Source organism: Gadus macrocephalus, chromosome 4 (assembly GCF_031168955.1).
Source record: "Gadus macrocephalus chromosome 4, ASM3116895v1".
Taxonomy (NCBI): domain Eukaryota; kingdom Metazoa; phylum Chordata; class Actinopteri; order Gadiformes; family Gadidae; genus Gadus; species Gadus macrocephalus.
The window spans coordinates 20200648-20216715 of NC_082385.1; the positions used below are offsets into that span (position 1 = coordinate 20200648).

General features: G+C 43.6%; 1 protein-coding gene and 1 long non-coding RNA gene across 3 annotated transcripts in view; one reads left to right on the forward strand and one right to left on the reverse strand.

Annotated features, from left to right (window-relative positions):
- Positions 1–16068, reverse strand: part of LOC132456334 (uncharacterized) — a 175653-nt gene that overhangs the window by 116129 nt on the left and 43456 nt on the right. The window lies entirely within an intron of this gene.
- LOC132456316 (homeobox protein engrailed-1-B-like) overlaps positions 10410–16068 on the forward strand; it is a 5667-nt gene continuing 8 nt past the window's right edge. Inside the window, exons 1-2 of one of the 2 annotated variants that reach the window (XM_060050658.1) lie at positions 10410–11501; positions 14977–16068. The exon at positions 14977–16068 is cut by the window's right edge and continues 8 nt beyond it. In XM_060050658.1, the coding sequence (XP_059906641.1) occupies positions 10864–11501; positions 14977–15304 (966 nt within the window). In that variant the 5' untranslated portion in view covers positions 10410–10863 and the 3' untranslated portion in view covers positions 15305–16068. The remainder of the gene's footprint in view (positions 11502–14976) is intronic. The other variant, XM_060050659.1, reaches the window with a different exon arrangement.

Here is a 16068-nt window from a genome sequence, read left to right on the forward strand (position 1 = left end):
ATGTGACTGTACGTGTGTGTGTGTGTGTGTGTGTGTGTGTGTGTGTGTGTGTGTGTGTGTGTATGCGTGTGTGTGTGAGAGAATGTATACGTTTTTTTCGTGTTTGGGAGTTTGTGTGTGAGGGTGTGTTTGAGTCTGAGTGTGCGTGTGTGTGTGTGCCTATGTGTGTCGACATGTTTTTGTGTGTGTGTGTGTCAACATGGGTGTGTGTCTGTGTTTGTGTGTGTGTGTGTGTGTGCGCGCCTATATGTGTCGACAGGTGTGTGTGTGTGTGTGTGTGTGGAGTGGGGGGAGCAGGCACAGGAGCTATGTAGTGCCTATAAGAACAGAATCGATCTAATTGATTCCTCCTCACTCCCTGTAGTCATGAAACTGGACGCTATCAGAGAGGTGGCCCCTGGCCCTGTTCAACCCCTCTTTGCAAACGTCCACATCCTGCAAAATGTCTTACAGGACATGAACAATAAAACAGTCCAGGCTGTGAGAAAATGGCTAGGGCTGAACTCACACTCTACCCGGGATCTCATCTTCCTCTCACATAAAGAGGGGGGGCTGGGTGTCCCAAACGTGGAATGGGTATACACTGCTACCAGACTGACACACCTCCTCAGCATGCTCAACATGATGATGCCACTGTCAGAGAGCTTGCCAGAGCTTCCTTCATGCTGGACCTCAGAAAGAGCAAGGTCCCTCTGCCCAAAGCAGGCCAGGACAGCTTCTTAGGCTTTGGGAGGAAAAGCAGCGGGAAACTGGACACACAAGCTACAGGCTTTGGAGTTCGGTCAGACTGGCCGGACCTAAATTATCTGTGCAACAGAATGACACAACTCACATACAGCACCACAGGCATCTGATGCAGTGGTCACCGACCCATCTGTAACCGCAGAGACAACTGTGTATCACAATGAGGCACAACACCTACTACAGAACACAACAGCAAGGAGATTCCTTCTTAACATCAAACAAACAGAGACCAAACAACACTGGACTGGACTTAGAATGCAGGGAAAGCTAGCATGCCTAGACTTTGCCGACCACTCTGCTTCCCACTCCATGTACAAAAATGCTGCTGTTGGGGAGGACATCCTCTGTTTCACTGCCATAGGCTGCAGGTGCTACCTACCAAATACAATCTGGCATTATGGTACCCTGCACACCACCATCCACACTGTATAATGCACTCTGGCCATCAACTTGAATCAGTTGCCCATGTTGTGAATGGCTGTACTATGTACCAGAGGTGGGGGTAAGTCACTCATGTGCAAGTCACAAGCAAGTCTCAAGTCATAAGTCTGAGTGTGCGTGTGTGTGTGTGCCTATGTGTGTCGACATGTTTTTATGTGTGTGTGTCAACATGGGTGTGTGTCTGTGTTTGTGTGTGTGTGTGTGCGCGCCTATATGTGTCGACAGGTGTGTGTGTGTGTGTGTGTGTGTGTTTCTGTGTGTGTGTGTGTGTGTGTGTGTGTGTGTGTGTGTGTGTGTGTGTGTGTGTGTGTGTGTGTGTGTGTGTGTGTGCTTGCGTGTTTGTATGTAAAGGGACGACAAATCAGAATAGTTATGGCGGTTTAGTCTAGCCGCATCTCGGCCGATTCATACCTCCGGATCCGGACGAAATTCGGCCGTCCGCCCCAAACGTTGCCTCCGGTACTACCCTTCATACCTCCGTCTGGTTTCAGCGTTGTTATGGATGTTACACAATAAATCCTCATAAATCCGCCGAGGGCAGTGACTGTCGTTTCACAAATTAACGGCTCAAAGCTTAATGTCTACTTTGTGTGTGGAAGCGTCAAAGTATACCTCCTGTTTTTAAGGGTGGCAAAACGATCAATTACTCTGTCACGGCTCAGCTTCACTGCTATGTCATTTTCAATTGACAGGACTGCAAGGTTGTGAAGCTTTCTCTGATCCATTGTTTGACGCAGCCAGGAGTGCAGCCGACGCAGTACACTAAAGGACCTTTCACAAGAGCAGCTGCTTACAGGCACTGTTAGGGAAACTTGGATTATTTCCCTCAGAGAGGGAAACATGTCTGGGTGTAGGAGGCGGTGCACAGCTAACATATCTTGGGCTGGACATCCAGCTTCTGTTTTGCGTGCAAGATAGTTTTTGGCTACAAGGACCTCCTCTGTTTTCAGATCTATGCTGTAGTGCCTGGAAAGTTCATCCAAGTGGGATACATTCAAGAAGTTCTCAGACTTGGGGCTGCATGCCTGGATGCCTTTTAGGAGATCTGCATCTACACTAGAAAATCGTAGTGTAAGCTCACTAACCATCCTGTCCACACAAGGGAAAAGCAACCCTGTTTTGAAGGTCTGTGAGCTGCCCAACTCAGTGTGAGAATCCAAGGTTGTCTCAAACACAAAATCCTCCATTCTTTTCTGCTTATGCCTTTTGTTGACTTGTGGTTCTGTGACACTATGTGTTAGGCAGAGAGCCTTAGTTCTTTCATACACTTCTATAGCAAATGCATCTGTGCGTTTATCCTTCAGTGTGTCGCAGAGAGCATCTTTCCCAATTAAAGCTTCTGCCAGGTCTAATGTCTCCTTCTGAAGGCCTTTGTGGAATGACTCAGTTATAGACAGAAGTGATTGAAACATCAGGAGGGCATAGACCCTTTAATGCCAATAGCTAAGGGAGATTTAATGGCAGACAGACACTCAAGAATAGCAGGTAATGTTGCAACAACTGCATTGATCGAATGCAGCCGGCATGCCCAACGAGTCTGTGATAGCTGTACAAGCTCAACTGCTGTCAACCCAAGCTTGGATTGAGTTTCTTTAAACATGTGGTGGTTCACTGGGGAGGTGGAAAAAAAAGAATACACACTCTCCAAAAAGTCGAAAAACTCCACAGCCTCTGAAACAGCCCTACAAGTGTGGCACAGCACTAAATTTAGTTCATGAGCGTAGCAGTGCACATAGATGGCTTCAGGGTGGAGTCTCCTGAAATGCGCTTGTACACCTCCCGTGGGCCCACTCATGACTGCAGCACCATCATATGTTTGTGCTACACACTTGAGGTCAGCCAGACCATTTTTCTCGAGCTGCTCCTGCAGCTTGTTTGTGATGGACTTGGCATCAAACGTTCCTTCACTGCCCCCTCACACACATACCTAACACAAACAGACAGTTGCTCTGCCCACACATCCCTTGCTTCATCTGCCATAATTGCATAGATTTTGGAATTCTTCATCTCAGCTATTATCACACTGGTCACTTCCTGAGAACAGCACTCTATAATCTCATTTTGAGATGTTGGTGAAGTATAGGTGGCATTGGAAGGAGGGTTATGTTTCTGGAGAAATGGATCGAACTCCTTCAACAGGCCCATACAGGCAAGAAAGTTGCCCTTGTTAATGCTCTCCTCACTTTCATCATTGCCACGAAAGGGGAGTCCCTGACTACCTAACATAGAGGTGACTGCCACAATTCGCTTTAGATAGTCTCCTATCTGATATGTCCCTGGCATTACCAGTCAGCATCATCTGAGCGACATCTCCTACTTGGCTGGTTAACTTGTAGTTTTGCCATGCAATAATACTTTCTTTATGTGACTGTGCCATCGCATGCTTACTGAAGATGGACAGTGCGTTCTTCCAGTTATGGCAACCACTACTGCCCAAAGCATCATGTTTGATGTTTTTACCAAACAATCTACATGGAAAGCAGAAAGCTGCATTCAGGTCGACAGAGTACTCCAACCATGTATGCTTCACAAACCAGCTGCTGTGAAATGCCCTCTTCTGTGTACCAAAGCTTTCATGTGGGTAGCTTTTCTGCTTTACTTGCTTGGGCCCTGTGTCTTTATGACCTAAATCATGCACACTACACAGAGGAGGTGCTTCAGCTGCTTGGTTGTTTTCCTGCTCTCTGCTTGTTTGGTCTCCTTCTGTCTCTCCTTCTTGGTCTCCCTCTACCTCCTCTGACTCTGGATTCGCTTGCTCTCTCTGACTCAAACTGCTTGCCTGATGACCCTTTTCCTCCTCAATCCTTTCCTCCTCTTCTGCTGCCTCATCCTTTGAGAAGTTCAAAAACATACATTTACTTATTGAAACCCTGAAGTAAATAACTTTAATAACTTCCAAGATGGGTCACATCAGGTTGTGGGAGGGGGTTAATACTATCACTCAAATAAATGCACTAAACTAGGGGCAATGTGCAGATGCCTACAACATGTAGCCTGTGACAAAATGTAGCCTATGACTCCATTATATTGTTAAATTTATAATGCTGCAGCCAGTAGTTAGAGGGGAATTCCTGTGTAAAATGGTATGGATTGATTGAACTCTTTACAGGACTAGGAACTGGGCAGCAGGAGGTGTCCACTATACAAATAACAAACCCACTAATAATAAATCACTCACTATCACGCATTCCCTTTCACAAAACTACAACACATCTCACTCACATGTATTTATCATCATATCTTACTCAATTTATTAAACGTCCTTATTAATCCCCTATTGTAATCCCATTCTTTATCAATCTTTGTCCTTTCTGAAAACCCTCATTATTCCCTCCCGGACACAGGAGGAAGGGGGAAACGCACACACACACACACACACACACACACACACACACACTAGGGTTGCCGCGGTGTGGACATTTCCACACCGAGTAATACACTCGTGTCAACACCGGTATTACCGGTATAAACTTTGAAACTAGGTCAACCGCCATCTTCTCCGTCAACTCTCCTCTCACACTCGGTGACAGCGTCTTATAACGTTCTTTATACAACGGGGGACCTAAATCCAGCGATCTGATTGGTTCCCAACTGTTGTATAATGAGCGTATACATAACTGCTATGACGCCCGATCATTTTGTGAAAGTTTGCATATCACTCCGCGCCTGGAAGTAGAAACAGTTACAAAGTAAAACATATGTTGGATGATGGAGAGGGTGTAAATGTTGTTACTCCGGGAGTGAGCAAGGCGATGGAGAGACTAACGAAAGCTTAGGCACACGGCGAGTGAACTGCTCCATAGGATAAATTGCCGGCGAACCGCTCTATCGGAGCCTTCTCTCGGAGGGACGCTAAAGTGTGTTGCATAGCGACCGTCGATGCATAGCGGCAGCCAGGAGGGACTACTTTTTTGTATTCTTTAATAAAACGGCTACTTTGACTTTCTTGGTTTCTTTTTAAATGTAGTGTGTCTATGACTTTCGTTTCGCCATAACAGTAACCGTTGTATAAAAGCAATAGATCACTTCAGTCAGTGGCATGTGCTCATTATACCACTGTTAAGGGGCGTTGTCCGGCCCCGACGCGCAGCGGAGGGCCGGACAACGCCCCTTAACAGTGGTATAATGAGCACATACCACAGCCTGGCGTGATCTATTGCTTAAATATATGATAGTGGGCTATAATATAATTGTATATATAATATCAAGGCGAAAAGCTCTGTGCGCCTCCGGATGGCCGTAGCGTGGGGAGCTCTCGTAGGGATTGGGCTTCGCAGTTTGTTTACCGGCGTTGCTATGGTTACCGGTCAGTAAGGAAGCGCGCCAATTCTCTTCCGCACAGAGCAGAACTGTGGCCTATTTTACACATTTTTATTTTCTTAATTATAATTATATCATTAATTTTTACTGAATTTTTTATTTTTATAACTGGAAAAAAAAAAAGTGTTGTTGGCCTCAACACCGGTAATACCGTATACCGCGGCAACCCTAACACACACACACTAAGACCCTCACACACACGCGATGAAATAATAAGCAGTAGTTTTGGCTGGTCGTTAGTTCATGGACACAAGAAGACCACTTGTTGGAAGAACGTAAAAAAAAACTCAACCTGATCTTGACTGACTTTGCAGGCTCCGTCGACGTCAGCTCCTCTGCCACTCACCATGCTCTGCTTCTTATCCCTCACACTCGTCAAATACCTTTGTATATCCATCTGGTCAATGAGTTGAATGATATACCATTAGGGACAACAGGCCATTCGTTGTAACTTGTCACTCTCACAATATTGCTGATTATAACAGCAATCTGCAGGGACTGATAGCTGTCATAGGCTAGCAGCTACGTTGTTGAACTTAGTCTAGGGCGGCTACTCTAAAAATACAGTAGATATAGCCTTTTCTTTCCCTTAAGTAGACCTCAGGCAATTTCTAGCCCCTCCCGCCAGCGCTCTCGGAAACAATTTTATTCCAAAAGACAAAATTGTATTAGTATTTATTTCAACTCATTATGTTATTATTTCTGGCTTATTATGTTAAGTGCAGGCATGTTACGATTTCCTTGACAAAAAAGATTTATACTTTTTTTTTTTTGTAGGGGGGGCTTTTGAACATTTAGCCCCCCCAAAATAGCCCTAACGACGTCCGCAGATTATATCCTCAAAATGTTGTTAAATGATCAGTTACAACTCATTGCCAAAGCAGGGGAACAATAAAATGAAAAGCTGAGGTATATTGTATAATATAAGTATAAAACGTTAAACACAATATATCTATAGTAACATATCAGATATTATACTACTCTATCTATTGTCGTGAATGGTCTGACTTTTGACTCTATACTGCCGCCTCGATTTCCGGTGGTATTGCTCCATTTCTCCCGGAGCACTCGGATTCGTAAACTCAGAGGCGACGGACCCATTGACTGACGAAACACCTCCGGGACCGGACGAAATTTGTCGTTGTTTTGTGTTTTTACCCCTAAAAAACGTTACGTTTAGGGTTGGGGTAAGTTTAAGTATTTTATTTAAGTATTATTCTCGGGCAATTTATGACAATCATTCACCATCCAAGGAAATGTCAACTTTTCCTTGCAGTTTCACGAAAAGTTAGGGTCCCATAACTGCGGTCCTAGGACTGCGTTCCTATAACTGCAGTCCCATAACTCTGTTCCTCGTACACTGCATGTCATAACATAACTATGACAAGGCAACCAGTGTTTTTCAAGGTGAGAAAGGCCTATAACATTTCCATTGTTAATGAATCAATCGATGAATTGAAAATGAACCAAACAGTAAAAGTGTATTTCTCAGTGGTGACCACTAGATGTCGACAGACCTCCTTCCCCGGCCGCTTTCACCTAGAGATGGCAGCACGGCCCTTCCTCTTTGAGCCACTCACTAGGTGTCGTGAGTGGGCCGTCCATCCCCGACGCAGCAGCACACTATCATTATTTTACCAGCATCGGCCTCCCTTCTTGATTGCATAATTGTATCAGACAATTCAGAATGATGCTGAATAATATAGCTTATGAGATAAAAATAACAAATACTTTTTTTGTTCATTACTAACAGCTAAATAAGCAGGTCGATAGGCTCCCTAAATCTAGCGTAGGTTTATTGCATTTTTTTTTTAATACATTTTATTTAAGGTTTGGCTGCATATCTTCTCAATCATTTCACTTTTAAGGTTAAATCAAGATAAAACTCCACCACTTTATTTTAAGACGTAAGAGTAACATCTCATCTACCGCGCTGTATGTTAACATGTTTGACATTCATTAATTCATTCATTCATCTGCTAAAACATGCTGGATACGGAAACATATTATGCAACTAATCAATTAACTAATTCCAACTGAGATAACTATAATTAATAATACATTATTCTGAAGGATTATTGGAACATTTTGGCCACACAATACAGATTACAGGCCTAATACAAAATATACCATATATCTGTCTCTGGATTTGTACAGTAATAATTGGAGTATTCAGAAAATGAAAACAATTTTCTAAATAGTTAAAGAATGTCTGAAAAGCTTAAGTTGAGCTAAGCTTTTGTGAAAACGTTAGTGTATAGTGTGTGTGTGGAGGGGGGGGGGGGGTGTATGTGCAAGTGCATTTATGTGTTTATGTGTGTACGAACAAACACACATATAGCAGGGTACGCAATGAAAAATAAACCGTCACAGCGAATCCAGTGGGTGCATTTTGTCATTCATTACAACAGCAACACACCAGGCCACGCGACCGCGGACGGCTGAATGAATCAAGCCCAAAATACACCCGCGCTGTTGTTTCGAAGCAGATCAACCGGTAGGCTGCCATAACGTTATACCAGTTGTTGTCTGACTACATATATGGGCCTGATGCCCATGATCCTCTGTTTCTTGCAATGATAAGTCACTTTAATTCATAGTCACTTTATTTACACTCATTGCTCATTATTTTTTGCATTGTGGAATTATTCATCTGCTGCATCAACATCTCCATATGTACAGAATGTAGCCGGGATGTGCAAAACGGCTTTAAAAAATGTTTTTTTCAGGGGCGGCGAGGCTATGCAATAGGACAGTGGCGTGATGCATCGCGGGGCGGCGCGCCGCCGAACGGTGCGCGTCAAACCAACCGCCCCCATTATTTCCAACGTACAACCCCACACCGGCAGCGGCTAGACGCGCGCCAGCGCTTGGCGGCGCGCTGCCCGGCTATCCTCCACACCACTGTCCTATTCCCTAGCGCCGCGGCCCCGGAAAAGCATTTTTTCTTTAAAGCTGTTTGGTACATCCCGGCTTGATACAAGGTCCTGTACAGATGGAGATTGTTGATGAACTATATGAATAATTGCACAATGCAAAAATAATGAGCAATGACAGTAAATAAAGTGTGTAAAGTGATTAAACCGTAAACTAAGTGCCCGACGGACATAAAGTAAAGATGAATTAAAGTGGCTATCATTATAAGCACAAACAGAGGACCATGGGCTTCAGGGCCATACGTACGAAAGAACTGGGATAACGTTAAGGTAGCCTATATCGACAGTTTCTTGATCTGCTGCTTTCAAAACATAATCACAACCGTCAGCACGACACTTCCTATTGGTGCTTGGGGCGGAACTCAACGCGCGTAAAATGCGCATCGCGGCGCTGCGGTGCCCGTGTCTAGCCACCTTGAGACGTCAATGGAGTCATTTGTGTAAACAGGCTCTCTGGGGAGGAGCCTCAAAGCGTCTCATCAGCAGCTCGGAGGGCGACGAGGAGGCGCTCCGTCCTCACCTGGTGGCGGCAGCACGCGGGGCCCTGCTCCATCCTCACCTGGCGCAGGCACACGGGGCCCCGCTCCACTCTCACGGCCCTTTGATGGAGCGAGCTGCCGGGGGCCAGTGGCACCCGGGATTTATCCGGGAGCCACCACCCTCCAGACCAGATCAGCCCCGCGTGATGAACAGCGGGGCTGATCTGGCGGAATGAAGAGTAATTAAATGCTATAAATGCTCTCTCTCTCTCTCTCTCTCTCTCTCTCTCTCTCTCTCTCTCTCTCTCTCTCTCTCTCTCTCTCTCTCTCTCTCTCTCTCTCTCTCTCTCTCTCTCTCTCTCTCTCTCTCTCTCTCTCTCTGCTCGTTGCGGGCTGCAGATTAGAGTAGACAAGAAGCTGTTCTGCTTACAATGGCTGCTTGGCTCAATAGCGTGTTGATGCTTTCCTAATTGGACTTTAATTAAGTAGCTCTGCTTTCTTTTCTCTCTCCAACCCCCCCCCCCCCCCCCCCCCCCCCCCCCTAATATAATGATTAAACTTATAAAGGGATTATTAATTCAAGGACGACTCATAACCGTGTTGACACATGGGGGCATTTTGCATCACATCAAAGAGAGGAGAGTAGACCGAGCTGCTCCATTTAAATCATCAAACCCATTTCAGCCCAATTGGGAGCAAGTGTTCGCACATCAGGAGAATCATACCATCTGATCTTTATATACCCAATATACTCAAAGATATAAAGATAACAAAAATAGCTATATTTTTCGTTCATGCGTAACAAAATAATCGTATATAGCCTTTGCAGTAGCCTACTAGCAACTATAATTGATAGTAATATAAATAGTCTATGAAAAACGGACTCAAATATATATATATATAGGCCTATATATATATATATATATATATATATATATATATATAACGTATTGTGAGTACTAAGAAAAGCGCTGTAAAAAAAAAAAAGATCTATTATTATCATTATTATTATTATATATATATAACAGTTCATGTCTGTTACAAAGCATCGATATTTGTTTTCAACTTTGAGTGACCTGGTCTAAACTACACCAACACAGCCACAATAACACTGGGAGCCCTGGGATGAGACCAGAACGACTACAGCGTCCACCGCTCCTGAACTTGAAAAACACAGGGATGGAATTTATGTATTTTTTCATAAAAAAATATGAATATTTCTTCAATCATTCAACGTCGTGTGTGTGTGTGTGTGTGTGTGTGTGTGTGTGTGTGTGTGTGTGTGTGTGTGTGTGTGTGTGTGTGTGTGTGTGTGTGTGTGTGTGTGTGTGTGTGTGTGTGTGTGTGTGTGTGTATGTGTGTGTGTGTGTGTGTGTGTGTGTGTGTGTGTGTGTGTGTGTTACTACGTAGGAGGAGGATTAATCCTGGTTGGCTGTCGTCGACTCTCCGTCCTTTCTGATTGGTCTATTGTACGCGTAGACACGTGATTCCGGTTGGCTGCACGAAAAGACAAGGAAGAGACGGATGGGTGGGGGGTCGAGGGAGGTTAACTGTTTTTTAGGGAGACGTTTAGGAAGAATCACACACACTCCCACTCAGCCTCAAGCCTGGCCGGTCTGCGTGGCGGACGCGTGCGTAATGTGGAGCAGGTTTGGTTTAACGCACGGTCCACAATGGACAACATGATGAACAACAACACGTCGGGAGCCTTCGAGGAGACGGACTGAATAAAACACAACTCAGCGCTTGATTTAAATACCTTTTTCTTTTTCGGTCTTCCAATCGCTTTCTTTTTGGCCAGAACGCGGTCCGCTCCATGACCCCGTCAGCCCCCCGCAAGGTCCGGACCTGAGACCTGAGGGGCGATACGGGAGGAGCAACAAGTGGGGGATCGGCGTGGATATTGCGCGCTGCAGCCCGGGCAAGGACGCTCCTCCTCGGTGATGGACGAGGAGCTGAAGGAGCAGCACCGCCGCGAGCCCCCGGAGGAGCTGGAGGAGGAGGAGGAGGAGGAGGAGGAGGAGGAGGAGGAGGAGGAGGTGGAGGAGGATGAGGAGGTGAACATTTCGCTCCCGTCCCCGCTCGTACTGCCCCAGCAGGGGGCCCAGCACGGGGGCCACAGAACCACCAACTTCTTCATCGACAACATACTGCGGCCGGACTTCGGCTGCAGGAAGGACCGCGAGCCCCGAGGACAGACGCCGGGACGCGAGGACGGTAACCCGCTCATAACACGGCCGTCGCACACGCATCTGTGTTTGGACTCGCATTGTAGCAGTGACAGCACCTCCTCTTCGTCCTCATCCTCCTCCACTTCTTCGTCATCTTCTTCCTCACCGTCTTCGAAACAGAGCGCGTCTAAGCAGCAGCAGCGCCAGGCGACCGGGGGCCATGGGACCCCCGGGGCGAGCGCGCGCTACTCGGACAGTGCCTCGTCGGGTACGGCGAGGAGCGGCAGTAACGGTGGAGGAGGAGGAAGAGGAGGGTCTCCGCCTTCTACCGCCAAGGACTCGCAGGCGATGCTGTGGCCCGCCTGGGTGTACTGCACGCGCTACTCGGACCGGCCCTCATCTGGTAAGGACTTAACGGGCCGCGGACCGGACGGGACCGGGAGGGGAGGGGGGTGTCTAGAGGCTTGAGTGTGCTACAAAAAAAATTACTTGGAACTTGATAAGAAAACACGTGCTATTGTGCAAGCACACCTACGCCCCCCTGCACACACACATGTAAACACACGCGTACACACACACACACACACACACACACACACACACACACACACACACACACACACACACACACACACACACGCACGCACGCACACACACACACACACACACACACACACACACACACACACACACACACACACACACACACACACACACACACACACACACACACACACACACACACACACACACACACAATGAGACAACAGAGGCAAAGCCATATTGTGACGGAACTGTATTTTAGATATTAATTCTCTTTAACAAGTGGGAGTTTATGAAAACCTTCATTCTAAATTGAATTCCCTATTCTTTTCAAACCACGTATTCCTTAATCTCCTTCTTTCGTTTTACATGTATAGATGTAATATATTGTGTTATTAGTAGCGTGCGGTAACCCTAAATTTCTGTGGGGCAGAAAGGCGTATATGACCACACACACAATTTGTTTTTGTCGTATATATTATATGCATATATAATATTGTATTATACATTTTATATATATATATATATATATATATATATATATATATATATATATATATATATATATATATATATATATATATATATATATATATATATATATATATGCTTCACATAACTCACATCCATGGTCCAATATCCCCTAGTCCTGTGCACACACTTGCTCGAAAAAGTAGACATGGGAAACAGCGTTTCTCTTTGAGCAACCACATAGACATTATTTATCTTCATGCCATGCTCGGGAGAAAGTTATGCTGTAAGTTTCCCCCTATCCTTCGTTTGTTTGATTAGGTTTATGTCCGGTCTGTCTGTGCCAAGTTGTTTGATTTCTAACTTCTCTTCCCATTTTGTAACTTCTCAAATGTTTTTTTTTTTTAAAGAAACTCAACACTGTTAGTCACAGGTGCAGCACCACTCGCCATTACTGAATCTGATATAGAAACGATGAAAGATGAGCGCGGAAAAATTTGAGCTAAAACAACAACATTTATGCATGGGGCAGACTACTTTACGACCATATAGGCGTCTTTTAGCGCGGATTGTAATTCTTGTTGCAGCCTGCAGGGTTATGCGATAAACATACGAAGGAACGCGGTCGCTGATCTATCCTGCCCCACATTGCATGACACGTTAAACTCAACTAGAAAAGCCACCATCATCCAAAATGTTATGTCAACAGACCAAAAATTGTCGGAAAGCCTACAGAAAGTAACATAGGCCTAGTTATTGTGAAATTGACGTTATTAAAAATAGACTTGGAGCCATGATTTACTGAGGAACTATTTTTTTGGGAGCATGCTTTTGCAAGCAGTTCGCTGCCCCACCTGCCCATATGGACAGCACGCGCAAGCGACTATTGAGACGTTGAGATACAGCATGCTTAATGGAAATATAACCATATTTTTTAATTAGAATTTTTTAATTTGACCTATATGCTTTTTTTGACCTTTTGTCTTCTTTAAGTGTAAGGGGAATCCCTGAAACCCTGAGCATGAAGATAATTCATCAGAACTAATGGTACACTTTGGTCATTATACTTAAGTAACAAACTACCCCATTTAATAGTTGATAGGATATTATTAAGGCAAAATAGGTCACACACACACACACACACACACACACACACACACACACACACACACACACACACACACACACACACACACACACACACACACACACACACACACACACACACACACTCACTTATGGAACAAATTAATTTCGGTTCAATTCTAAACGTGTAAATGAGACGAGGAGGAGAGTTAAAGTCTTCGTTGTAACACTATTTCTGTATCTGCGTTTAGACCATGATGATCTGCAGTTAAAGGTCTATACACACACACACACACATATATATATATATATATATATATATATATATATATATATATATATATATATATATATATATATATATAGATATAGATATAGATATAGATATATAGATATATAGATATATATATATATATAGATGTTCTTCAGTTAAAGTTGTTCTGCAGTTAAAGGTCTATACACACACACACATATATATATATATATATATATATATATATATATATATATGTGTGTGTGTGTGTGTAGACCTTTAACTGCAGAACATCGTGGTCTAAACGCGTTTAACTGACATATATTAGTACTGTCAGTTAAACGCGTTATTAACTGCGTTAACGCAAACCAATTTTAACGGTGTTAATTTTTTTATCGCTTGACAGCACAAATATATATATATATATATATATATATATATATATATATATATATATATATATATATATATATATATATATATATATATATATATATTATAGGAAGACATATACCCACAACTCAAGACGAGAGGCTTTTGAGTTAAAATTGGGTTCAGAAACGAACACTATAGTGGACGGTGGAGACCAGTGGAGCAGAGTTTGAGTGAGGTGGTGTGTTAGTGTGCGTAAGAGACGGGCTTCTTTCCTTGTTCGGATTTCATGCTAATCTTACTCCAATTGAGGAATCATTACTGGTAGACCAATAAAATCATCTGTCCTAACAGTTTTTTTAGGACAGTACCTATAAGCTATATAACAATCATAACTACTTAATGTAAGCTCAACCAAGAGGATTTCTGTTGAATCTCTTATTGGTATCTGTTAACAATAATAATTAAGACTATATTAATACAAACACAAATAATAGTTGCCTTACTTCTATTAATATAATTATCACTTTTATTGCATGCATATTATTGCATGCATATTATTATCCTGCGATACCAATAGGCCATAATTAATTAATTAATATAATTATCTGACTTAATTTCTGACTTAATTAACGTCAGAAAAGCTCCTGGCAAAACATTGAAATGTGAATACTAATGTGTAAGACAAAAAAAATCCATAATTGATATTAAAACCTGGAGTTCAAACACTTTAATGACACACCGTGTTACCTTAGTTGGAGAATCAGAGCCAACACTCTTTAGGATAGGCCTACTTCATTTCTTAGCATCCTACAGCATTGCATCTCGCTTATTATTACACATAATCAGGGCTGCATATTAAATTGGATGCATAATTACATATAGGGTTTATCCTATTGTATTAAGGGTGTATTTTTGAGGTAATAGTAGGCCTATAACAATTTGCATATATTGTGTGATGAGAAAGACCTTTGGATTGGATTGAAGGCTATATTTATACATTATATATATTATATTATTATTATTATTATATATAGCCTATATGTTCTTATTATTTTACTATTATTTTTTAATACATTTCATATATTTAATTTTGCTCTATTTATCTTCTTCACGACCTCCAGCTGACATTTACGTGTTCGTCTCCTTGTTGTTTGCACACCAGGGCCAAGGACACGCAAATTGAAAAAGAAGAAAACCGACAAAAGTGACGACAAGCGGCCCCGGACTGCGTTCACCGCCGAGCAGCTGCAGCGGCTGAAGACGGAGTTCACGACCAGCCGCTACATCACGGAGCAGCGCCGTCAGGCCCTGGCCCTGGAGCTCAGCCTCAACGAGTCACAGATCAAGATCTGGTTCCAGAACAAGAGGGCAAAGATCAAGAAGGCCACGGGCTACAAGAACGGCCTGGCGCTGCAGCTGATGGCGCAGGGGCTGTACAACCACTCGACCACCACGGTGCAGGAGGACCGGGAGGACAGCGACTAGAAGGACCACCACGGTGCAGGAGACCGGGAGGACAGCGACTAGAAGGACCACTACGGTGGACCGGGTGGACAGCGACTAGAAAGAACACCATGGTGGAACGGGAGGACAGCGACGAGAATAAGAGTGACGGGACGGGACGGGGGGACGGGGGGACGGGGGGTTCGAGCGTAAAAAACGACGAAGTGACGATTTCTTTGATAGTTTTTCTTTTTCGTGCGTTACTGCGCACGAAAATTGCGCATTTCTCAATATGGACAGTTTGAGACTGCAGGATTGTTTGGGTTGCTATTTAAGAGAAAAAAATGACACAAATATTTCTGTTAGGGAAACAGTATATGGACATAATTATACGAAAGGGACAAACATTATTACACTTTATTTAGCCTGATAGTCCATGTTCTATATATTTAATTTCAGGTATCGGGGCTGCATATCTCTCTAAATATCGCATACCCGCTGGAGATTTTTTTAATGGGTTTCTTTTTTTATAAAAAATAATAATAATGTTTCTCATTGTTTTGTTTCGTATTTTTCGTTCTCTCTCTCTCTCTCTCTCTCTCTCTCTCTCTCTCTCTCTCTCTCTCTCTCTCTCTCTCACTCTCACTCTCACTCTCACTCTCACTCTCTCTCTCTGGCTATATTTAAATGAATAATTTCACAGACTACGTAGCGAGCCTACTGATCACAACTCAATAAGCCAAAGATTTCAACTATGTTCAGAGATGTGTGGTCTGAAATAAAATACAAAAATAAAACAATATATG